Source organism: Gambusia affinis, linkage group LG12 (genome assembly GCF_019740435.1).
Source record: "Gambusia affinis linkage group LG12, SWU_Gaff_1.0, whole genome shotgun sequence".
Classification (NCBI taxonomy): Eukaryota; Metazoa; Chordata; class Actinopteri; order Cyprinodontiformes; family Poeciliidae; genus Gambusia; species Gambusia affinis.
The window spans coordinates 20,799,758-20,825,256 of NC_057879.1; the positions used below are offsets into that span (position 1 = coordinate 20,799,758).

Consider the following 25,499-nt stretch of genomic DNA (forward strand, 5'->3'; position numbering starts at 1 on the left):
AGCCTAATCACTGTCGGGGAAACTCAACTACTTTTCTCATTGCTGTATATGACACAACCGGTGGAAGCAGATTGTTGGCAAGAGCAAGGACCTTAATTTAGAAATGGATAAATCTAACGTGCTACTTTGAAGCTACTTAGTGGTCAACAGGTTAAAGAAATCATTTCTTACCTGAAAAGTAAGAAATACTTTAGTCTCCCTTATGCTTTCTCAGTAGCTGTGTAACCCCTGCTAGATGGGGTCTAAATTATTGGCAGGGATTAGGTTTTTAGAGGTAATACTCATGAATTTATAAATTTAAAAGGAAGCTGGTTCCTCTAAAGGTGTATTTTTACAGCCTAAACCCTTCAATGCTCTTCAGACTGAATGCTGGTTAAACTCATATTGCAGCTCTGTTGATGTTGAAAGAATTTAGCTGCCGACATATTTTTCTTGATCTGTGCTGTTGGTGACCTCACTGGCACTAAAACCAGAAAGGATTGCCGACAGCATTATGTCAGAGAGCTGCCACTTATTCACCCGCCATACTTACGTTGTCATTATTAGAACCGGATAACTGGCAAGGTTAAAACTTAAAGCCTGACTGAGAGTGATTCACATTTTTTTTGATAAATATACATATTTTATGCTATTAATTACTTATTAAGTGACTCAACTCTAGAGCAGTGTTCATAATCAGTGTTGTTATTCATCTTTAGAACCAAGAGAAATGTCTGTTGCACTATATTTTATTTAGGGGTAACAGAGTACAAAGACTATAATTGTACAGCAGAATTTTTACAATTTTATTTGTAAAATGATTTAAAAACCTTTTCCTTCCACGCAACTCGATTATGTGTGATATTGTGCTGGTCTTACATGACATAAAATTGTAGTTTATGGCTGTAATGTCAGAAATTGTAAAAAAAAAATTTACTTAAGGTTTATGAACACTGTATGTGTCTTTATGTACTTTTCCGTATTTACTTTATTTTGAAAAAAACAAAACAAAATCACTTTTATATTTGAACATTTAAAGGCCTTTTGAGTGGTGTTAATGTAGAGGCTATTTGTCGTCAACTCACCAGTCTAGGGTTTGATTCCTGGCCCTGGTATCTTTGCAGCTTGTCTTTCCCTGTCTTCTTTCTCTGCCCATTGTAATAATGCAAAGAAAGGCCACTAATGGTACAAAAATCTTAAAGAAAATGTAAAGGTCATTTTTATGGTTGCTAAGAGACATCTGTCAGGATGTACACTGGAGGGTAAACCAGGGACAGTTGACACCCTTTTTGCTTTTTCTATAACTACACAAGAAATAATTGCATCGAAGAAATATTGAATACCTCTTCAAGGATGCATCACAAATTACTCCTTTTTTCTGGCTTTTGAAAAAGGTAAAAAAAAAAATTTAAAAACCTACTAAAACACTACATCATCCTATACCGAAAATAAAACCTAACCCAATTTTTGAAATCCAAAATTAGGTCATGGTAATTATTCTGACGCATACATATGTGGTGTCAGAAAATGTTATTTCCATTTTGTCTTCTCGATATCTACAGTGGTGCTACGGATTCTTCGTGACTCACCAGCAGGGGCATATGGGCTTTGAGCTTTTCTTTAAGACCAAAGAGCTGAAGAAGAAGTGGTTGGATCAGTTTGAAATGGCAATGTAAGTACACAAAGACAAAAACACCTCAGATGTGAATGGTAACGGTTTGCTTGACACAGGTCAATGTATGCATGTCTATACATAGAGCTTATTTACTTTTGTTTGCAACTGTGTTGTTTCAATGTGGAGAGAGCTGTTGACTTTTCCATGTGTGCTGTTTGATCAGGTCTTAGTTGTAATCAAGCACACACTGCTGACAAAAGTACAAAAATACGCGCACATACACTTACACAGCTATGTGTTGATTTAAAGTGAGCTGCAGAGCTACAGTAAACTCACTCTGCTGTGATGATTCTGCAGTTCAGTGTTCTGTGGAGATAAACTGTTGTATTTGTGTTGTTCTGTAACATTTGGAGGAGTTTATCGGTTGATATCCTCTTTGTCTTCTTTTGTTGATTGGAAAATGCTATTTTCTTGTCAGACTGGAACATCATGTTTTGACACTCTCCCTTCATAAACACTTGAAACTTTGACCTTGCTGAATACATTAAAGCTTTGAAATTGTCATGATGTTCTGAAATGTTTTGCGGTAATGTAAATTGCACCCTCCCTGGACCATAAACCCCAGATACTTGCCCAAAACATAATGTGCATTTCACAAACATTATAAAAATTACTTTTTTTTTCTCTCTCTAGGCTCCAAACAGTTTTTTTTTCTGCTGGGTTTTAGTCAGAAATAAGCTATGCGTGCTTCTGTGCATTGGGTAATGACACCAGAAGGTCCAATTCTCGAAGTGAAAATTGTGCCATCTGAAGAAGATGTGAACTCATGATGGAAGACTCACTTAGGGGAGCACTCAGCTGGTCTCTGGATTGTGCCTAAGCGCTGAAAACATATTTGTTTATTTTTGTCATGCAAGTTGCTCCTTCTATACTTCAGCTCGTACAGAACTGCAATTATCTGCACTCAATTACGCTCTTTATTGCACTAAAGACTATACTTGTCTCAGCAAATCTGTTTTATTAACTTTATAAAGACATTCACTCACACTGAAACAATATGTGCTTATTTCTTTCGATAGAGATGCACCAATTATTATTCTTTTGGCCAAAGCCAATTTTCAATGAATATGTTACATAGAAAATAATAAAACAAATTAATATAACAAATACTGAGTATAAGAAGAAAACAATGTGCTGCAGGTCCCTTGAGCTACAATGCAGTTAGAAAAAGTATTTGCCTTTGTCACAAATAAATGCTTAAAATTATAGAACAAATGTTAAAATCAGACATAAGATAAGCACAATAAATACAAAATCCATGATATCCTTTATAAAGGAAAATAATCTTTCCAGGACCAACTTTGTTCATTGATAGATATTATTGACCTCTAATCATATTAAACTGTTGTGCCACCCCACGCACTGCATCCGACCCTTTTGGCCCCTTTCGCAGGTGGTGGGCCCATGGGAGGGGGGGGACCCATGTTTCCTCTCCCTTATACCCATGGAGCCCGGCTGGGCTCCATGGGTATAAGCCCGGTCACTAGACGCTCGCTGTCATGCCCCCCACCAGGCCTGGCTCCAGAGGGGGGCCCCAGTGACCTGGGTCCGGGCGAGAGAACGCCAAGTCCAATGTTTTCAATCATCATTGGGGTCTTCAGGCTGCGCTTTGTCTGGTCCCTCACTTAGGACGTGTCTGCCTTGGTGACCCTTCCAGGGGCATGAAGCCCCAGACAGCCTAGCTCCTAGTATCATTGGGACACCCAACCCCTCTACCATGATAAGGTGGCAACCCAAAGAGAGGTTTCCGAAGATTGTGCCACAATATTGTAACTGGATTAAGCCTAGACTTTGACTAGATCACTCAGAAACCATAATTTTATTATTTTGAGTCAAAATGTGTACACCGTTTGAAGTTCATGCCCTAGGTGTGGTCTGCCAATAGTATATTTTCCCAAAAGTCTTAAGAGTCATCACTATGTTTTTGGAAAATGTGAAACAGGTCTTTGTTCTTTTTGAGCATCTGGTTTTCTCATTGTTCCATTGATGACATTCTTGCTGTCTGTCTTTTATTGCTGAATCAAATGAAGCATGAACTGAAATGTTTCAGTTTTACAAAAGGCTAACTTGGTTTGTGTATCTGTTTTCTCTTAATAAATGAGATAACCAGTTGAAAATCGGTGTGGTGCTAACATTTTTGATGATCTGAAACATTTACGTTTGACAGAAAAACATAAACTGAACAGAACTGTAAAAATGAGATAAACACCAGCCTTCAGAAACCTTAGGCAGTAACAGAGTGGTCTCCGAGTTAATTAGTTTCTTAGGAAAACGGACAACACAAAGACCAAAAATTCTCTTGTTCCAGGGCAACATAAAACATCATCTTACCCACTCAAGATTTCACTGGTTTTGAGAATAAATTGCTTACTTTTAGAGTATGATTTTGAAACAAACCTGGAACTCTTTCCATCTGACTGTTCAGATATTAGTTGGTTGTACTGAGGGTTTTTTTGGTTTATTTGGTCCTTGCTATTGACTGGAAACCAGCAGCAGGTTCTGAGTTTGTTCCTGACAGTGGGAGAAGTAGATGTGAGTGCAGATTGTTTGTCAGGTTGATTTTAAAGTGAAGTTTCTGAAGTTATTGAACATTCTTTATGAAAATTAGACTCTGAGCATCTTCAGAAACTAGGTTTTAAAATGTCAGCTGAGAAAGTTGCAGCCTTGTTGAGATCTAATCTCAGATATTAGTGGTGAAATTAAATATAAGGGATAATGAGGAGAGATTTATCTCCCATCAGAAAAGAACTTCACATCAAATTCTTCAAATAAACTTTAGTATTCCTCAAGTTTTATCCCCAAGTACTGTAAATTATTTACACAAAGTAATATTTGTCATTTTTGCTGATTTTTCATCTACGGGTATTCTTTTTGCGATACCTGCTGATATATAATTTATGACAATTTGTTTTTGTTTTTTTTTGCTTTTAGCTCAAATATTCGACCAGAAAAGGCTAACCACAACTCCCACCAATTCAAGATGCACACATTTGAAAGAATCACTTCCTGTAGTTACTGTCACCTTTTGCTCAGGTAAGATTTAGAGAACATCAAGACTAAGACTAATCTGAAAATAATTGTGCATTCCTGATGAAGAGACCTTATGATAGATTGCCTTTAGGATGTGCAGAAGCATCAAGTTCTCTGGTGGAAAATCATGGTTTAATTCTGTTAAACCTAAGGACATTTTAAAACTCAGTCTTTTAACTTGTTGAAGTCCAGATGAAGCATATGCTGTCATGTTAGCTGTCTCTGTTTCCTCTGTCATTTCATTTATCTTGACAATGGGACAGAAGCTAGAAATATCTAAATGTCCCTTGTTTTGTTTTTTTCTTTTTCTTTTTAACTGTCTGCAGAGGCATCTTTAACCAGGGCTATCGGTGTCAAAAATGTGGCCTGGGGGCTCATAAAGAGTGTCTGGGTCGAGTGGGAGCCTGTGGAAGAACAGGTAAGTCTTAACACTAAATTAGTAAATTATTTGTTTAATTACCACTCAAACTTTAGATTTAAGCAAGTTGAGCAAGTATCTATTTTTTTGTAGCCATTTTCTGATTTATGAATGTCTGCACATATCTGTCATTATATGACCATATAAGCAGAGTTATGCTTTTTAGACTAAAATGTTTTGAGAACCTTATTGCAATTCCATGCATTTTTTTCTGAATTGCAGAAGGCAGAAATGCAAATGTTTTACTCTCACCATTTTCAAATGAATATATGTAAATGCAACATTAACCTTGAACCTTCCTTTCTCTCCTAACGTCATATTTCCCTTCACATTCTGTATAAGAAAAGTGCCAAATAAAACACATTTTCTCCCTGTTTTTGCAGCTTAAGACTAACAAAAAAAGTATTTGCTGAATTTTAATGTTGTGTCTGGGAACAGCCTCAAGTGTGTCTCTAGACTGGTGCTTTTAGGTACATTACCCTCACCCAGTTCACACACAGCTAAAGCCAGCTCAGGAGTCTGACAAGCTTCCTCTCTTTCACAACCACTGTGGGTTTTATGCATTCAGAAGCATGATAAGGGCCACCAGAGGTTGACAGTTGAGGTTGGATGTCAAGAAGCCACCATAGTCTAATATTGTATTCCACTCACTGTGTCTGTTTCCCACCTGCCTGCAGATCCTGTCAAGCTGAGGCCCAAGGTAAGACCTGATCTGTTTCTCTTCTTCGACTTAAGACAACTTAGCTAACGTAACGATTCAGGCATGAAGCAGCAGCTGGACTCTTATTTTGTCTGTGGTTGGAAAGATAATGAAGGCGTTTGTTAATAACATCAACAAAGCTACAGGTGACCTTGTTATTGCAGTTTTAACTTCACTACTTTTGTGGGATGAAGTTGATAGGAGATGTGTTTTTAAAAGAACAACCGTCTCATTTCATGTTTAAATGTAGGGCGTTTTTTAATTTTTTTTGTAGAAGCTTGTAGTTTTTGTTTTTCCAGATTTGGTAAATACATGCTGCTAAAATAAAATACTGCTATTAAAAAAATGATTTTTTCTCATAAATCAAACAGGCATAGATTAATTCTGACAACAAAATGTAACCGCTATTTGTATTAAATGTATAATGAATGATCTATTTATCAATCTATCCATTCATTCACTATTATATTTAATGAAGAAAGTTACCTGAGAAGAGCTACTGCTTTTGACATTTTCAATTCAATTCAGTTTGATTTACATATGGCCATTTCATAGCACATGTCATCTGGTGCCTTAATCAAAGTGATTAAAAAACAGTTTCCCATTCAAGAAAATCTAGCAGATTGAATGTAGTTTCTTTAATCTGCTATACCCTTTTAAAGTCCTCAAATTTATTGGTAAAACCCAAAACTGAACTGCCTACCAGCTCACTTAATCAATAACAGGTTTTTAAATCATTTGCTGTTGGCAGAAAACTGTAGATATCCTCAATATTTTACCCTAAAACAAAACAAAATATTCTTGGCCTTTATCCTTGGTGCTAAAATGGCTGAATCACCTAAACAGTGTACTTTTGTTTGCAACTGTGATTGTGTGACTCATTTCTCATGTCAATCTTATCCTGTACAGGCACAACGAATATTTTACCTCTTGCTATTTTCTTCTCTTTCTTTCTCTGTTTTTTTCTTTCTTTCACAATTTACAGGAGAACACAGCACCGCCAGGCCCAGGTCAGCATGATTTGACCACTTGAGCAAGTTTATTAACCTGCAGAGGTCTTCACAGACTTTTTTAAAAATTATTTCATCTCGACCTTGTAGCAGAGAGTTGAAAAAGATTGAAATAACTGATACAGTTTCAGTCATAGAACTCGTGCATTCATAAAATATATTCAGAATGCTATTTTCTCATAAATCAGGCCATGAATCAGCCCTCTTCTGAAGCAGAATATCCAATTGACTTAGACATTTAGCAAATCTTAATGACCAGATAAAAGTATGAGCAAGGGATCGTTAACCAGAGCCAGAAAGAAAGCCTCTTTCCTTCTGCTCGCCATGGTGCCTAAACCCTTGATCGCATTGAGATGAATTGGAGTGGGTGGAATGATTATGAGAAGCACGCGGGAGAAATACTGGAAAAGAAATGCAGAATCGCTCCCCGAGCAATCCGCGGTGCCTCAGCCTCGGCTGCTGAGCCGAGCGAGCCTTTGTGATAAATCAATTTCCATAAGGGGGTTTATGAGGAAGACAGCCGTGCTTATTGTTCTTATTAAAAACATGAATGCGAGCTATTCCATTCATCTGAGGTCACAGTCAGCTAATAGTTTCCTCAGGCTGGTTTGCAGGGGAGCGGGAGCTGGAAGGGTGATCTGTCTGAGGCGGGCTAGATGTGTGAGTCAGCAGAGAGTAAGTGGCTGTGTCTTTTAAGTTGGCAGGGGTGTTTAGTCTTTGCCTCAGCCCAATGCTTGTGGCTGTGTTGGCTCTGCCGTGCAGAGGAAAGATTGGTGCGCCACCTTTCAGGATTCAAAGAGATGGATTTCCTGTGATGGTAAATTAGTGCTTTTAGGGTGGAACCTTTTAGAGCTTTTGATCTTAAAAGACCTGGGAAAGAGTCGAGAATGAAACCAGTCAATTAAAAGCAATGGAATAATTTGTGCTGGAGAAAGAACAGAACGAATTTACGAAATGATAATCTCAATAGCTTTTGATATGTTATCTTTGTTCTGCTGAGTATCGATAGGCACAGTCAGTTAAATTTTGTCTACCATCAACACATTTTGTGTTTTAAACAAACAAATAGAGTTTTGTATCAAAATGTTGAAGAATTCTCATTTGAGGGATGTTCTGACTAGGATTTTAGTTTTGGTCCAGATACAGAACCAAGTCATTTAAAAATAGCCATTTGCAGACCAGTGTCAGTCTGATGTTTCATTAAAACCCACATTTAAAGTCCAGTAAAACAAGACACTGCATTTCATCAGTATAACTACTGAAACAGGCGGTTATAAGTGATTTATAAGGGGTTCCAAATGTTCACAGATTTTGCTATTCGAGCACGTGTTTACTCCTTAACCTCCCTCTGATACGAGATCTCGACAAAGGGGAAAAAAGATTATTAGAGACCAAGAAATCACTTTAGCAGAATCTGCTGAACAACACGAAGTAGGCTGAGAAATTTAAATAAATAAACACATCACATCCTGGTCTAAAAAATTAACAAATGTTTTAAGATTTTTTAATTTTCAAGACTTCTGAATTGGGAGGATTTCATATTTTGAAATATTTTGTAATTTATCTTTTTTTTAATGTTTTTCAATATCTTTTTTATCTTAGTTCTTTTTATAATATGTACTAGCTTACTCACATTATTTAACTGGATTTGTTCTGATTTTGTACAGAAAAGTAGCTTTTATTACACATTGTAGTATTCCTCTACATAATACTCTGAACTAAAAGCAGAGAAAGTGGAATTTGACTGTTTGTGTTCCCTGTCCGCCAGGTTTACCGAGGATGATTGCGATCAGAGACTACAGCGGCATCCCCAGCCCCCTGTGTGGGCCCCCACTAAGCATTCAGGCAGGGGATGTAATTGAGTTGATGTTTGCTGACCTGCACAGCTCCTGGTGGCAGGTGTGTCACAGTCTACTCATTCCTGTTTTATGTCCACATCTGTGACTTTATGAAAAAATAATATGTTCAGACTCATTTGACCGGTAAGACACATGAAATATCTTTCCACTAACACTGATTTAAATGTGTTTTGCATTTTAACTCCATTTTTCCACTTTGTGACAAGCAAAATTGGAAGATTATTAGCAACAGCAGTGGTTTATCTTTCTGGCAGCTTTCTTCCTGATAAATTGCTGAGTCTTTTGTGGTTGTTCATCAGACTTTCTGTGCTGCTTTATGAGGTCAGCTACAATCCGAACTCTCACATGAACTCCACTGGACTCTAGCCACCTTACAGATGGGATATCTGTCCTTTCTCTCACTGCTTAGATTGAATCAGAGCCATCGGATGATCTAACCAATTAGTGACTTCAGTTGATTAATTAGGTGACACAATGAAACAATAAAACTACAAACCCTTTAGCCCTTCCCCAGGATGTTTTACTGCTTACTTGCCATTTTGTGTTCCGGCAAATAGTGCAAACCTCTCATGACGTCAGCCAGCAGTTCAGGGTCTTTGACCTTATCTATTTTTGAAAAGATAGTGTTATCTGTGGTCTGTTGGCAGCCTACCTCACTGCTTCCAGCTCTGTTTTATGGTGACATCAAAGCCTCATTCTCCTTCTGGTGCTGCTCCAATCAGAGCAACCTTTGCCAGCAGCCCGGCTGGGAGTTGGCAGTTAGCCCGATTTCTGATGCCCTATGATTCTCTCTGTTGTGTCACTGCACAAGTTGGAGGACGAGGACATGAGTGCCAGGAGACTAGTTGTAAGCTGGCTGAGTAGCAACCAGAATGTCATGCCCTAGAACTGATGGCACTGCATTGTTTGCTACCATAGCAACGGTGCATGCTGCAAGAGCATAATCGGAGCAATAAGGCAGTGAAACACATTTCTGCATATATGCCTGATGCATAATGATACCAAGAGCTTCCTAGCTAAAGGTTAGCAGTGGTAGATGTGTGTTCTTCTAGAATCACTCCCAGACAGACTTATTACCACAGACAATAATGTTTTTATTTTTCTAAATAAGTATTTACAAATTAAATTTAGTCTTGCCACAAATTTTAAATCAGATTTAGGTCTGGACTTGAGCTGGTTGTTAAACATTTGTCATAAATTGTTGTTGAGAAGGAGACAAGAGGTACACAGGTGAAAATTAACAGTCCTTATTAAAATCAAGGAAATTGTAGTTGTAAAGACAAAGACACATCAACTGAAAACTAGTAACATTTTCTTCATTAATTCTCTTTGAAAATCAAAGAAGATGATTGCTTAGCCTTTGGCATGTTTGTGCAAAGCTGTGTCATTGCCCTAACCAAAAGATCATGGGAGACTTAAGACAGAAACAATGAAACTATATAAATGCCTTCTTGTTTTGAAAGAAGAATGATTCTAAGGGGTTACTTTTAACTTTGGAAATAATAAATAATTTGTCCAGCCATGAGTGAGCTCATGATAACTTGCTGTATGACACAGTGTTGCAGTGTTTACCAGGAGTGCATGTTCAGCAGCTGAAGCTTGGCACATAACTATCCATCCATCCATCTATTTTCTAATCACTCTTTGTCCCTAACAACCATTCACACACACTCTCACACCTAGGGAGAATTTAGAGAGACCAATTAACCTGACAGTCATGTTTTTGGACTGTGGGAGGAAGCTGGAGAACCCGGAGAGAACCCACGCATGCACAGGAAGAACATGCAAACTGGCACATAACTAATAACTCCAAATTCAGTCTGTAGCTGAGAATGTTTAATGTGAAATTACACTTAGATTTACATAGAGAAATAAATAAAGTTAATTTTGTTCTCCATTCATTTCATTATGAAGTTTTGTTGTAATTTTGAAACACAATTCAAGCTGGGAAACCCGGCGTTCTAGTGCAAACACTTTCCCTGCTAAGTGTTTTGTACACCGGGACCATTCAGTAGGAGATCAGTGACATATGAAGTTAAGCATAGCCCATAGTGAAGTACCACTTCAGAAATACCAAAGAGAAGAGGGGTTTCCATAATCAGCTGAAGGGCTTGTTAAAAGTTTGCAACATTTGACACAGATGGACAATTTTGAACTAAAAAGGAGAAGAGGTTGGATGCAGCACTGCTAAAATGTGTCTGTTAAGTATTGTATTTGAAAAACATTAAATTTTAATAGCAACAGGTCAGACACTATTTGAGACAGCAACATTTTAAGATTTGCCTGTGTCCTTCATCTTTTCATGAATGCTAAAACTTTTGTGGGGAAGGTAAGATAAGATAAAATAATTTTATTATTTGTCCTGGGAGCAGGGGCAAAACCGCAATACAACAATAAAAGCTCACCCAAAAGGACAGAAACCATAAATAAATTCATAAAAACAAAGGTCTGTAAATAGTGATAATTTCCAGCTGAGGGAATTGTTCAGTCCAGAATGGTAACACTGGGATTGGCAAACATGCATGTACACAGGCTTGTGCCTGTGTTTCATAAAATGAATTAATATATTTTAAAGATTGTTTGCTTTTACATATTTTTATATACAAAATACACAGTTATTTAAAAAGTAAAAATTGATTTTGAAAAACTAATCAAAATATGTTTATGCAGCCTGCAAATTCAAACTGCTTTATTATACTTTATATCTGTGGTGATGGATCCCAGCTTCTAGCAGTGGCAATGAACTCAAAAAATTTACAAAAATTAATAAAACAAAAGATTTTCTAAACAGTTTCACATAAACAAGTTTAAAAGGTCTTATAGTTGCACACAATACGATTTGGGGAAAAACACTGAATCTGAACAGAACCTTGTTTGTTTACAATGAAAACTCCACAGGGTGCCTTTAATCTTTAGCGTCCCCGGTGGCGCCAGGGGATGGAATTACAGAACACTGAGAATTCATATCCCCTGTTACCCAGAAGGCAATTATCCCCCATCCCCCTGGCAGAACAATACAATCAATCACTGTAATTTCATTTGATCCTCTGGCTGCTGCCTGTTTATGCCAACAGAGTAATAAGTTTAATCTGTATCATACGCTTATCGAAAGCATAACAAATAGAGAAGGGCTCTCTTAAAAACCTTTGATGAAATGTTATTACACAGAATGAATCATAGAGATGGGTAAAGATTCGCTATCCAATTTAGTTACTGCCAAGGCTTGGATGGCTCCAAAAAGCATTTCATACCCTAATAAAGAGGAGTGAGGAGGAAAGCATAAACGGGGCAGGAAGCTGAATGAGAAGCTTAACGTCTCCCCACCATTTCTTGTCTTCTCATGTTCGCTCAATGGACTTCAAATTGACCTCGAATTTGAACTTGTAAGCCCATATTATTGGGTTAATGCTGACAGATCTTCTTATTGTTTTCGAAAACATGAGATACATGTTAGTGGATTAAAGATGTATGTTATGGCCATTTATGCTAAATTTTTGTAGTTTGTAATTTCTACCAATTTAGTTCTGTTAGAATATATTTAAGTTAATTTAGAATCAAATTGTGTAATTAACTTTTATTTTTGGAATTGTTTAGATCATGTTGTTAATTGTTAGACCCTCCCATTAATTTGTATAATTAAGAACACACCGGGTGCTTGGTGGAGGTCTGTTATTTGGTAAATGTCTGGTGTGGATGGGAGGTTTTGTAAAATAATTTTTTGACCACTTTTTTATACCTTCAAACAACATTTTTGTACCTTCAAACATTAAATTGAGATTATTTTTCATTTCAACTAAGTTACAAGACGTTTTTAGTAATTATTTTGTCTCTACTTTTACAATAAATAAATAAATTCGGAAGTGCATACAAATCCAAAAAAACCACCTGTTACCAACCACGGCCTTTATTGGAAATTTTGTTGTCTGTTTTTGGAACAGAAGGCCACGACACTGTATTAAAAGGTAAAGTGGATATTTAAGTGTAGGTTTAGCATACTACTGTTAAAATGCTATTTTTGTTTGATATATATAGCAAAAAAAAAAAAAAAAAAAAAAGGAGAATTCATCTTAGAACTTTTGTTTCACTTCTTATAGTGACTTGTAACCTTTAACCTGAAAAACAAAACTGAAATGTTCAAAAATGTAGCTAAAATCGGTGGTGGCATAAGTTTGTTCACCCTGTTGAATCAGCACAGGTCTTAATTTAGCTATATTTGCAAAATTACTCAAAATCTGTCTAATTCTATGGGCTCCATCCTTTGGATCAACATACAGGTTTTTGGGCAGATTCTCAGGTCTGGACTCTGACTAGGTGACTACAAAACTGTAATCTTCTGTTAAAGCCATTATTTTGATGATATGGATATGTTTACATTGTTGTGATGAAAGATGAAGTTCCTTTTAATTTTGAGCTTTCTAGCACATACAGGTCTGAAGATTTTTTTCCCCCAAGTTGCCCACAACTATTTGAAATTATGACCCAAAATTTCAGCCTTGGTTTTTTCATACATTGAAATGTATTGTTTTTACACCATAAGCCCAGACTTACGATGATCACAAGAGGAGTTTGAATGTGGTGGTTAATTCTGAACACAGCAACATCCTCAGTCATGCGAGGGTCTGTAAATATTTCATCTTCTTTTTCTGTTGAGTTGCACATTTTTAAAGGTGGAAAAGGCACTTTAACAGGTCTATTTTTTATGTGGTGTATTTGCATTAGAATTAGAGAGGTTAATTTTAGCAGATGCAGATGAAAGTTTCTGTTGTTTTAAAGAATTACAGATGAGCACACAGAACTGCGATTGCTTTGGGCAGATTTCCTGAAAAGCAGCCGTGTATCTTTGGCGTGAGCCTGCTCTCACACTATTAAGATATTAAAAGACTAGAATACGATTCATTATTTAGTGTTAAAACGAGGCTCTTGTTTGGATGCAGTACAAATCTAACTGCCGGCAGACTTTAAACCATAATTAACTCAGGCTGCAAATTAGATGCACTGCTTGTTGTGTGCTAATTGCTGAGGATTTACTGAACCGAGAGTGGGGGAGGAGGATTGAAAAGGGGTGGAAAAAAAGAGGGAGAAAGTTCTTCTTAACCCCGACAAATATAATGCGATTAACAAACGGCTTCCATTGCAGGGCAAAATTCTGGCGACAAGCAAGACTGGCTTCTTTCCAAGTGATGCTGTGAGGCCTTGCCCATGTGTAAGTGTTTGTATTTATCCAAATCAATCACAAAATCTAGTGTGATTACAATGTATTCAGTAGATTATGGCTACTATTGATGTCTGAGCAATGAGATGTAGGACTCAGAATTGCCTTTTTTCCCTGAAGAAAACTTATTTAAGCCATCAGATGTGGCTTGAATTTCACATTACCTCTAATGACCTCCACCCTTTGTATCGACCATATTAAAACACAAAAACACAATTCCTCTCTCCGCCAGGTTCCAAAACCTGTCGATTATTCTTCCCAGCTTTGGTAAGAAAAAAAGAGATTGTGTATGATAACCATAATTTATTTCTGCACTATGTTATTGATTGCTATTCACTGTTTTCATTGTTATGTCATGAATGGGCCATGGTGTAAGTGCAGTAGTTGTTCATTGATTGTTCAGGTTTGCAGGGCTAATGGAGAGATACCAGGCTGAGGTGGAGCTCATCGACAGAGAGAACAGCACTTATCTGATTCGACACCGGAGCAAAGACTGCAACGAATATGCCATCAGCATAAAGTGAGTCACATGACGGCATTTTAAGTTTTCCATACTTCATTCAAAATGAATAGCAGAACAGCAGAAGAGGCTCCTCCTGTGAAGTTCATCTCAATAAAACCTACTTATTGGATTGAATTAAATTAGATTGGAAACTTTATTAATCACTAGAATGACATGATTTTCTAACACAAAGCAGCACATACAGCTAGCAACCTGATGTATAGTATTTAAAACAACATTCAGTAGAAGCAATAAGAATGGATTTGGAATAATAAAATTCAAAATCTAAGTCTCGCATCTAAATGCATTGATCAATAGAACAAACAGTTGTAGCTGTATGGAAAGCAGTGCAAATGAAAACAGCATAGTGGTCTCTATCTCAACCCACTTAACAACAAAGTCATGAGTTGACGCACAGAAGAAAATCCTTCTTAGTGATTAGTAAGAAGCCAGTAGCATCGTGAATGCCTTCACAAAATGAAATAGATGAAGGGACGTCATTAAAAAATGGATTCCACTGCTAAAAAAGTGATCATCATAAAAGATAAAGTTGTTTCAGAATTGACTTAAAAAAAATTCTTAAAACCAAGCGTCTTAGCCAGGGTACAATCCTTACATAACAGTTTTCTGAATAAAACTAACAAAATTGCCACCTCAATAAAAGTAAACCACATTTTTCTCTTTCTAAAGTGCCTTTCATTGAATAAATATGAACGTTGATTCTTACAGGTTACTGTTTTATTTGAATGTAAGATGTGCCCCAAAACCAAAAATTACCAGGGGGTCTTATTATCCTGCCATTCTAGGTCAGTCTACCCTTTTGGATTTAGAAGCAGCAACAGTGGATAAATGAGAAAAGCTGACAAAGCCCAATTTGTTATCGTCTCATATGAAAGCTTTTACAGAGCAGCAGGTCTTACGACTGTTCTACCTACAAAATAAGGTCCAAGAAAGAAGATTCAGTGAACCACTACAGGATCCCTACTGTTGCCCATTGTTCATTGATGTGTAGGAAGCAAAGGTGGTGAGATCCCGTAGATCCTATTATACAGTCATTAAATTGCTGTGAACCTTTACGCAGACTTTAATAGAAAGGTGGTAGATCACACAATGGGCTGCTGCTTGCTTTTTGGGCTGTACAGCTGTAGGCCAGTAAGGACACCCAATCTGAGCTTTTTCCCTTGCTCAAAGTGTCTTTGATGGACAGGCGAGTGTCAGAACTGGATGAAGCAATGGAACATCAGTGATCTGACCTGATGAATTGGCTTCTTCTTTTACATTGTGTGGAAAGCAGGAGAAAAGATGTCAAAGGAATGAACAGCAGGAAAAATGGCAAACTGACAGAGGCACTACATTAGGCTGGGTGATGATCACCTAGAAATATCTCACATCCTGGAGGATGTAGAGGTAGGAGGTAGGAGGTAGGACAACATCTACATGAATGTAGATGTCGTCAAAATATCTACCTGTATATTTTGATAAGTCCTACATTGTTCTTATATTACTGTACTGTCTCAACTTTATTTTTTTTCTGATAATATCATTATATTGTGGCAATACTTTCCATCAACAGAGACAGAGAGACTGACTTGAGTTGATGGGAAGATGGATGGAGCTTAAAATCAGAGCAATCTTTATAGAAAATCATAAAATGTAAAAATGTTTCTATTTTTCTGGTCACTGTGTCATGACAGTATAACATGAGACAGTTAATCAATGAGAAAAATCTAACTCCTTTGCTTCCTCCCTGTGATCCTACTGCCATCTGCAGAAATACATCAATCAGAAACAAGCAATCAATCAGGCTCATGTAAGTGCTGCTCACACTCTTCCCCCATGCAGTGAATGCACATTAGTTAGCATGGCCTCTGGTGATGGCAGATAAACCTCTAATGGTAAGTTGTTTCCCACCATTTGAACAGCTGAAGCAAACTTGAAATACAGAGCAGCATGTACATGAGGGTGATTGACAATACTAAGACCCTCCTCCGGACTCTGATTAGTTGTTTCTGATTTGTAGTGGTATATTTCTGCAAATGGCAGTAGGACTGCTGGGAGAAAACAAAGTAACTTGATTTTTTTTCACTGATTATCTGTTTCTTGTTTTGCTGTTATGGCAGTGACATTTTTAACAGATGTGTAAAATACATATTTTTATGAAATTTACCTACTGCAGCTCTAAAGCACACTCTTCATAAAATCTGATTGAGCAAAAGCTGCACTGGAAAAAAAATAGGTGGCATTTTTTTGATCTGTAGATGAGCAAAGGTTTGACATTCTGGAGAAATATTTTTAGCTGCAGTTGGAGTGAGCAATGGCTCTAGAAAGTATTGAATCACACATGCATGCCATATTTATTACACTGTAATGTTAAAGAGTTTAAAAACAAGTTGCCTTCCAGTTCCAAATTATTGCCTTGGTCTATCACATAAAATCACAAAATCATGGAGTAAGATGTACATTTGTCATGTGGCTACATTTTTTACAGTTTTCATGTAAACATACAAGACTCTGATTTAGTGTAAGCATTATCGTAGTTGGCTTAGTTCATGCACATTGGACAAATGTGTCTTAGAGAAAAAGTGGAAATGGATTGTCGTTTTATTATCCAGCTATGCGTCTCAGACATAACGAACACTCGATAGCTTTTGATGGCACCACTTGATGCACTTTTGTTACAATTCTTAGAAATGCATTTCAAAAGAGGGTTAACAATACCTTTGAATTGTAGATACCACATACAATCCCACAAAGCACCAATAAAAGGCTGCCTTATCTAGAAGCAAAGTGGCTTCTTGTCTCTCTTTTGAAAAGCAGCTTTGTCTCTTTAACTATTGAACATCTTTCAAGCCACATCAAAGCGTGTACGGTCTTTTTAAAAAAATAAAGGCGCCCCAAGTCCTCCTGACCTGGCATGACAATTGTGGGAGATTATAACGATGGAGAGAGCACTCTGAAATAGTGTTTGGATGTTAAGACTATTTAGCCAGTGACACACCATTCCAGCCCATTTATTTTTGGTCGGCTCATGCAGTTACTCATTCCTTGCTTTGATCTAGTGGGCCAGTTTCTGAACAGTCCAATCCTAATTGCCCGTCTCAGTGCTTAAGATCATTATCAGGATGGCTGTTTCAGATAATGGAGCTTTACGCAGCAAGCTCTTACCGATCAACTAGAGCTGTTTAATGTCAAACTACACCACAAGTGGTTGGCCTATGAGCGTATCTCTGTGTTTAATGCAATATCTCTGTAGTTTCCAGTTCTGCGATTATAAGAGAGACTCTCTTTAGAAAACCTACCTTATATGTCTCTGCTACACATACAGTACAACACATACTGTATAAATAATATATTACCCCTCATATATTTATAATGTACCAAGGAAAACATCAGACATGATGGAACTCTTTTTAATGTTTTGCCTTAGATCTTACATACCCGTCTGTTTCTCTTTGTTTCCCACTTTTGGGTTTAGGCTGCCACCTTTTCCTTAACTGAACACATTTTGACTGTGTGTGTCAGTATACTTTGAGTCAGGCCTTAAAGACTGCGGTAGTTAAACCACTTCTCAAAAAGCATAATCTAGACTCATCAATTTTAAACAATTATCAACCAATATCAAACTTATCCTTTTTGTCTAAAATATTAGAAAAAAATTGTCCTTCAACAGATAAATGGCTTTCTGGCCCTGAACAACTGTTTTGATGTCCATCAATCAACATCACAGCACTGAAACTGCTCTTGTCAAAATATTCAATGACCTCTGACTAAACACTAACCGTAATAAAATGTCAATGTTAGTTTTACTTGACTTGAGTGCTGCATTCGACACAGTCGATCATGATATTTTATCATCCTGATTAGAAAATTGGGTTGCCATTCCCGGTGTTGTACTCAGCTGGCTTAAATCTTACCTGTCCAATAGGAGCTTTTGTGTGTCCATAGGCAACTTTAAAGCCAAACTAAATGAAATTACCTATGGAGTTGTTCATGTCTTTGTTTTTAGTAGACTCGATTACTGCAGTGGCATTTTTACTGGATTATGGAAAACGCAATTAGACAGCTCCAGCTTCTCCAGAATGCTGCTGCAAGAGTCCTAACTAAAACAAAAAGAAAACAAGGTTAAAACCTTCTTATTTGTAGCCTATTCTTAAATTTTTTTCAACTCCAGTCATTCACTATATTCAAAATTTTAATGTTTATTTTGTTTATTTTTAATCTGCTTGATTTTTTATTTAATTTTATTTTACTTATTTTCTTGTACAAGCACCTTGAATTGTCTTTGGCTGGAATGTGCTATATAAAAAGTTGCTTTGCCTTGCCTTCTACATATGTTTTTAAGATAGCTTTTGTTATGATTTCAATTTCTGTACAATTTTTTTTTTTACATAACTCTGTAAATAAGAAGTCCTTTAACATATTTAACTGTGAACATTATTTACAATGTTCGTTGTAAGTAAAACATCAAACTGATAGAGAACATAATTGGAACATTATTTTAGTTTTAATCCTGGGCTCTTTTTAAGTTTTAATGTATAAGAAGTTTTACAAAAAATATTATAGGTAAAATTATGTTTCTACAAGACTTTTCACAGACATACATCTCAAAGGCAAAATAATAAAACAAGACATACATAAAGGCCTGTCTAAAGAAAAACCTTTCAGTTGTATCTTAGGCGTGTGTGCAGTCTGCGAATCATAGGGACATTGGGACGATGTTCCAGAACTTCAGAGCCACATAGGAAGCAAAGAAACACCCACCTGGAAATGCAGCACCAAATGAGATAAAAGAATGTCATTGTTCACTAGATAGGAATCAATTAGCTGTTGCAACTCCATTGTGTTGGTTCTTGCATTGTTCACATATAATAAAATATGATTATGATCACAATTATTTAAGATCAACCATTTAATTTAGCTTGAATGTAGGAAACTGCTTCCCAACATTATTCTGAAAATCTTAGAATAATGTTCTAAGATTTTACTTCTTAGAGACAAGAAAGGTAAAAAGGGAGAGTTTGATTAAGATGAACCTAATGTAATAAGAGAAACAGAAGACACACACCAGTATGAATCTATCAAGCATCTTCCCACGGCTGTAAAGCACATGATCATACTGCGCAACACTCCATTTCAGCTCCTGGCTGTTGGATTGTTTACAAGGCTGTGACTAAGTAATTGCATTAATTAATTTTGTTGTGACAAATGTGTTGTAATAAAAACATATTCTATACTGCGATGATGAATGCCAAATAAATAAACATTATTAATTGAATTGTAAGAAATTGCTTTGTAATCCAGCAAGGTAAAAATGTATTCACTTTTTAGAATATGCTCTTTGGGTAATTGGTTTATTACATAGAATTTTGTTAATACCTCCTAAATTACATAAAGTCTTATGAATAAAGTACCAATTTCTAAATAATGCATTAACAATATAGCTTAAAATACATAATTACTAGGTAAAATTGATGAGGCCTATGATACTTTACATATTTATTCAAAGAGAATATTTTTTTTTATTCAGTTTGTTACGCAAACATACTTTCTTGCATGACAACCAACTAATCTCTCAGACCGCCACTCTTTATGGTTCACCTTAGAGACCAAACTGAGGTAAAAGCATGTATAGTTGATTATCAGTCTATGTCCTTTTCACCCTCCACAGGTTCAACGATAAAGTCAGGCACATTAAGATTCTGACCAAGGATGGATGCTTTTACATCGCTGAGAGTCGCCTGTTCAAGACTGTGCTGGTAACAGATTTAACTTTGTTGTTTTGACAATACTTTTGCTGCTCAGCAACAGTATTGTCTTTCGACAAAAAGCCTATGAATACAAAGATACATTTTTGTATTCTTGCTGGAAAATGAGCAGCTAAAATATGTAATTAGCAAATACTTGCAGCATCTGCCAGTAATAAGATTTTACATGAAAAATATAAATATATCATCATGGGTCAACATCAAGATATTTCAAAATCAAATAGGTAATAGGTATATTTCTTATTACCTAAACTTTGGTGCAAATATAACCCAGACTTGCCACCTGTTTCATTGAGGTATTTTCTTGTGCTCATCTCACACAGGACTTGGTGGAGTACTATAAACAACACTCACTGAAAGAGGGATTCAGTAGCCTTGACACCACTCTGCAGGTTCCTTACCGAGAACTGTCCAATGGAAACATGCCTAAGGCCATTACCAAGGTTGGCAACGGTGAGTCTGCTTCACAAACATCCAGGTTTCTTCCCTGACACTTTCTGCTTGATAGGTGGAAACACTACATGCTCGGATCATATCTTGAGCCGGTTATATCTGAAAGACATTCTAAGCAAAGCTTTTGTTTTGACCTGCTTCCAAGACCAGCATTTGTGGCTTTTGCTATGAAAAAAGAGTTCAGATAAAAAGGAAAAAGGTGATTTTTGTTCTTTTTTTTCTTGGAAGGCTGCTTACCTGCCATCTACGTATAACAGACACAGCCTGTGCTGTATCCTTTCTATGTTATCACAGAGAATAGATAGAAAAAATTGTTTTATGAAACAGTTTGCTCAAATCTCAAACCACAATCTTAACTTTTTTCTTCAATCAGACCATTTCGTTCTTGGGAAGATGAGATCTTATCTGTCACAATGTGTAAAACACTGTAACTTATAAAGTAGTCATTCTGTCATGAATAGCACTCTGGCTGAACCCTTTCTGCTGTGTCCCCTACAGCAGAAATGGGGAGTCTCTACTTAGACTCCCCATTTTTCAGACTAAGGCAAGTCTACTCACCTTTTGATCAGTTCAGTATTAAAATATGATACGTAGGGTGTGCTGTGGTGGCGTAGGGGATAGCGCCTAACCCACATTTGGAGGCCTTGAGACCTCGACGGGCCGTCACGGGTTCGATTCCAGGACCCGGCGGCATTTGCGGCATGTTTTCCCCCCTCTCTCTCCCTGTTTCCTGTCAGCCTACTGTCATATAAGGGACACTAGAGCCCACAAAAAAGACCCCCTGGAGGGGAGAAAAAAAAAAAGAAATATGATATGCCAACTAATTTTTCCAGCGCTGGCCATGTTTTTGAGCAAGATAAAATCAAATTGGATCCAGAGTATTTAAATCTTAAAATGATGACTTCCCTTTAATATATTTCAAATGTATACTCTTGAGTAACCTTTCTTATTTTATTGCTTGTTTTCCTATAGTATTTACTCTGGGACAATGTACAGTCATGTACAGAATTTTAGCAGTGTAGACTTAAAAAGAGTAAAATTCATAAAATTCCTTTAATTTAGCTGTAGCTCAATGGGAAGATTAATTATCTCACCATTAGAAAGTTGTTGATTTCATTTCACCTGTCATGTCAATGTTCCCTTAAGCAAGGCTTAACTTGCCTACTGAACCGCATTTTTCTGAGTGAATGTTGTGACTCTGGTTGGGTGAATGTTATTCTAAGTTGAAGCACTTTGAGTGTTCAATATGAGTAGAAAAATGTTATACCAGATCTGGCCATTTATGAAACATTCAGCAAATGAAATTCACTAGGAACACTGCACATTCTTTTCCAAATCAAAGAATGAAGAAATAATTATCAAATTTGTTCTTACTTTGGAAAAAGTGAAAAAAATGAGTTCTGGGATTTTCAAAAAAAATTGTAGTGTCTGCATTTTTCATAAAATCTCTAACATTTACTGTATAAATGAAAACAAAAAGCTTCCTAAGAACTATTTGTACTCCTTACATTTGTTGCTTGGAATTGACCAATTTCTGATAACTATGAGCAAATATAGTTTTCTGCATCCATAACTCTAAATTTATTGGTTTTGTCTAAGAAACAGCATGTTTGGTTTTCTTTTGTATTCAGATTTGTATTCAGATTTCCATAATGTTTTTTTTTTTTGGTCTGAAACAATGATTCTACACACTTACTGGTGTGGTTGGGTTCATTGCCCTGTAACAAAAAAGAATTTCAAGGGTGTTTCTTCTTCAACATAAGGCAACATGACATCTCCAGGTTCAATGGCCCTGAAACCCTAATGTGAAAAACATCCCTTGTCACAAGTGGTGGGGTCAAGAGGACACAAATACAGACAAGGAGGGGACAAAAAAAAAAAAGAAAGTTTTAATAACTGAAACAGAACTTAAAGAAATCCAAGGGACAAAGTCTAAAGAAAGTCCAAAAGGAAACATGAAACAGACATATCTTAGAACTGAGAAGAGAGACCTGGAGCACAGAGGGTTGACAATCGAGCAACCACAGTGAGAGCAGCTAAAAGAGAAAAACAGATAACAGAGGGGATAGAAATGCTATGAATGGCAGAACATAAAATAAACACACAGAGACCTGAAACTAGAAAACAATACGAAAACACAACACAGCGTCACAAGACAGACCTGAAAGCCAATAGGAGAAAGGAAAACTCAAACAGCAGGGAAAGTAAGGAGAACAGAAAACAGAAAGATCCAGCACAAATCAGGAAACTACAAATCCGAAACTCGGGACTAAATCTCTAGCTGCATGAAATTTCAGTATATAAAATAATGAATAGAAAGTTTGACATATCATTATGCCTCAGCCACCATACTTCATAGAGAACTCTGTATTAAATTCAGTGTTTTGGTGCCATCTGACAGACAGTGTCTATAAAATGCTGCACTGTTTCTCTTTAGCCCAGTTAATGGATTTGTAACCCATTCAGAATGGCCTTTTAAAAAATGGGACCATAGGAGGGTTTCTCACCAATATTCTTCTTTTATATATGCATCTATTTGCTACCATACTCACTGGCAGGGTTTGAGTTAAACTGTACCAATGCTCATGACCATGTACGTTTATCTTTGTTAGCTCCTATGACTCCTTGCTCTAGCTAGTCTTCCCTACTATGTGTCTCTTTGAGTAGATTTTAATTTAGAAACCATTTAAGTAAAAGCTCTAAACCATTCCTTAGAATAAAATTGGTTTTGACAAATATTTTTTCAAGTTTCTGGAGATTCTCAAAATTTCTCTTTCAAGTTGGGCCTTCTGGATTATTTTGTTAGTGAAGTTCATCTGTGACCTATGAATTATTGAGGCAGAAGAGTTTTTAAAAGTACAAATTATTGATATGTTCTAAAAAGAAAATACCAAAACAGGAAAAACAGAACATAATGTCTTAGCTTCAAAGAGCTAGTACCTCTACAGTCATGACTCGGATACTCTATCTGCTGGATAGGTTAATAAATAGTTAGTAAAATAACAGTCTATCATTTTCTGTGCTACTTTATGTTTACATTCCCAATTTTTCTGAAACAACCCAATTTCACTCAGTTTCAGAGAATAATGCACGATGACCAACATGTTACAGTGCTGCCTCACCTGTTTCCTGTATGAAAGCTTACAAATGACCTCACTGAATACAAGTTGGATCTACTCATTACCTGTTACTCTAATACACCTGAGCAGTGGTCGGACTCTCACTACATTAAAAACTAATCCAACACTTATACATTATAATTTCTACCAAAAAAGTGATTAATCTGGTTCGTCTTGGACTGCTATTATTTCAATATCCCTTTGTTGCTGCTGCCATTTTCTTTGTTAGTAAAAGGAAATAGCTTTATAGATGCATATAGGAGTAAGGTGATATGGAAAATAAAGGACTGAGCTAAAAACAATAGAGAGATTGGGAAGCTTACTGACGGATAAATAAAAAGGAGCCCGAGCAGCTCACCAGTCTTGGCAGGGAGGTCCCAGTTAGGGCTAAGCGCCTTAGGCAACCACCAAGAGCCTGCTACTCCAAAACGTCACACTCCGAACTCTGCTTAGCTGCGAGATGGCTTCACAATCTTACTGACAGGACATGACATTTCACTTGGGCTGGCTCCAGCAATGGGAAAAAAAAACAGTGTGACAGCCGCCTGCTGACATACACCTGGGGGAATACCCCCGGTCCAACGGAGGCACCACAACGCCTTCCACAAAGCTGGGAAAAGTTTGCAAATGTGATCTAATCTAGATGAGATGGGGGCAGCTGGAGGTAAACTGTCTTAACTTAAAGAGAGATGCATGTGTAAACAACCAGGAGCCAGGGCGAGCAGATGAGCGCTGGAACAAAGTCAAAGTTGCCTTTGTGTCTGTTTGGATGTAAAATTCTGCTGCATCCTTGTCCCATTGCTTCTTTTGGCAGAGTCGGTCTCAGAGCGCATGGAGCTTCAAAACATCTCTGTAAGAGGTGCTTTTGTGTTCTGCTGCCACTCACAGCACTACCTTCTCTCATGAAACCTTGACAGAGCCACAGCTGCCTCTGTGCTTTGCGGGGTGGATTATTATTGCCTTAAGTCGTCTACCCCCGTCGACGCAGTAGTGTGGGCACTGTATTCTCTGTCAAGTAAACAACCTCTGTGGAGAGATAGATGTCATGCAAAAGCAAAATGATAACAAAAAAAGGTTTCAATCTCAAAACAAGGTGCTGCATAGCAATGAATAGAAAAAAAACGTGTGACTGAGCGAACATACAAAAAGATTCAGAACTACAGAAAGAAAGTTATTTAAAAAAGTTGTTGGGAAATCCCCTTCAAAAAGCTTTAATTGTGACTGACTTTGTGCTTGTCATTGTCTGTGTGTGTAAATGCTGGGATCAGAAAATGATTCGCTGTGTAATGATAATTAAATATCTTATCCATAGGGTTTTCTGGTTGTATTTCTTTGATGAAAATCTTAAAGGCAGTACGCCTGCAAAAAACAAATTCTTTAACTATGTTGAAATGATACTGTTACCAGGTTTGAGACTTGATTTAATTTAATAATCAAATTGACTGATGCATGCAAATCATAATTTGCATGCAGGCCAAAATGTTTGGTTTTAGGTTTCGTCTGACTTAAGTACCTTCTTTAACACATTTGGTATATTGATTTGAATTTTTTCAACATTAACTTTCTTCTTTCCAATCTTAGTTGGCCCACATTCTTTCACCTGAGCTGTGAATCTCTGCAGCTCCTCCAAAGTCACCATGGGCCTCTTGGTTGCTTTGCTGATTAGAGCTATGTGGATTGGTTTTAAGCTAATGGCTTGAACAGAGCTCTGTGAGGCGCTCAAAACTTGAAATATTGTTCCAGAACTTAACCATGATTTAAACTTCTTTCTTCCTGC

The 25,499-nt window shown here is 37.0% G+C and overlaps 1 protein-coding gene across 2 annotated transcripts in view; it reads left to right on the forward strand.

Annotated features, from left to right (window-relative positions):
* LOC122840847 (guanine nucleotide exchange factor VAV3-like) overlaps nucleotides 1-25,499 on the forward strand; it is a 57,080-nt gene that overhangs the window by 26,134 nt on the left and 5,447 nt on the right. The window contains exons 15-25 of one of the 2 annotated variants that reach the window (XM_044133591.1): nucleotides 1,542-1,651; nucleotides 4,586-4,687; nucleotides 5,011-5,102; nucleotides 5,780-5,802; nucleotides 6,788-6,812; nucleotides 8,581-8,711; nucleotides 13,809-13,874; nucleotides 14,116-14,150; nucleotides 14,287-14,403; nucleotides 20,054-20,141; nucleotides 20,474-20,603. In XM_044133591.1, the coding sequence (XP_043989526.1) occupies nucleotides 1,542-1,651; nucleotides 4,586-4,687; nucleotides 5,011-5,102; nucleotides 5,780-5,802; nucleotides 6,788-6,812; nucleotides 8,581-8,711; nucleotides 13,809-13,874; nucleotides 14,116-14,150; nucleotides 14,287-14,403; nucleotides 20,054-20,141; nucleotides 20,474-20,603 (919 nt within the window). Of the gene's footprint in view, nucleotides 1-1,541; nucleotides 1,652-4,585; nucleotides 4,688-5,010; nucleotides 5,103-5,779; nucleotides 5,803-6,787; nucleotides 6,813-8,580; nucleotides 8,712-13,808; nucleotides 13,875-14,115; nucleotides 14,151-14,286; nucleotides 14,404-20,053; nucleotides 20,142-20,473; nucleotides 20,604-25,499 lie in introns of those variants that run through there. The other variant, XR_006372297.1, reaches the window with a different exon arrangement.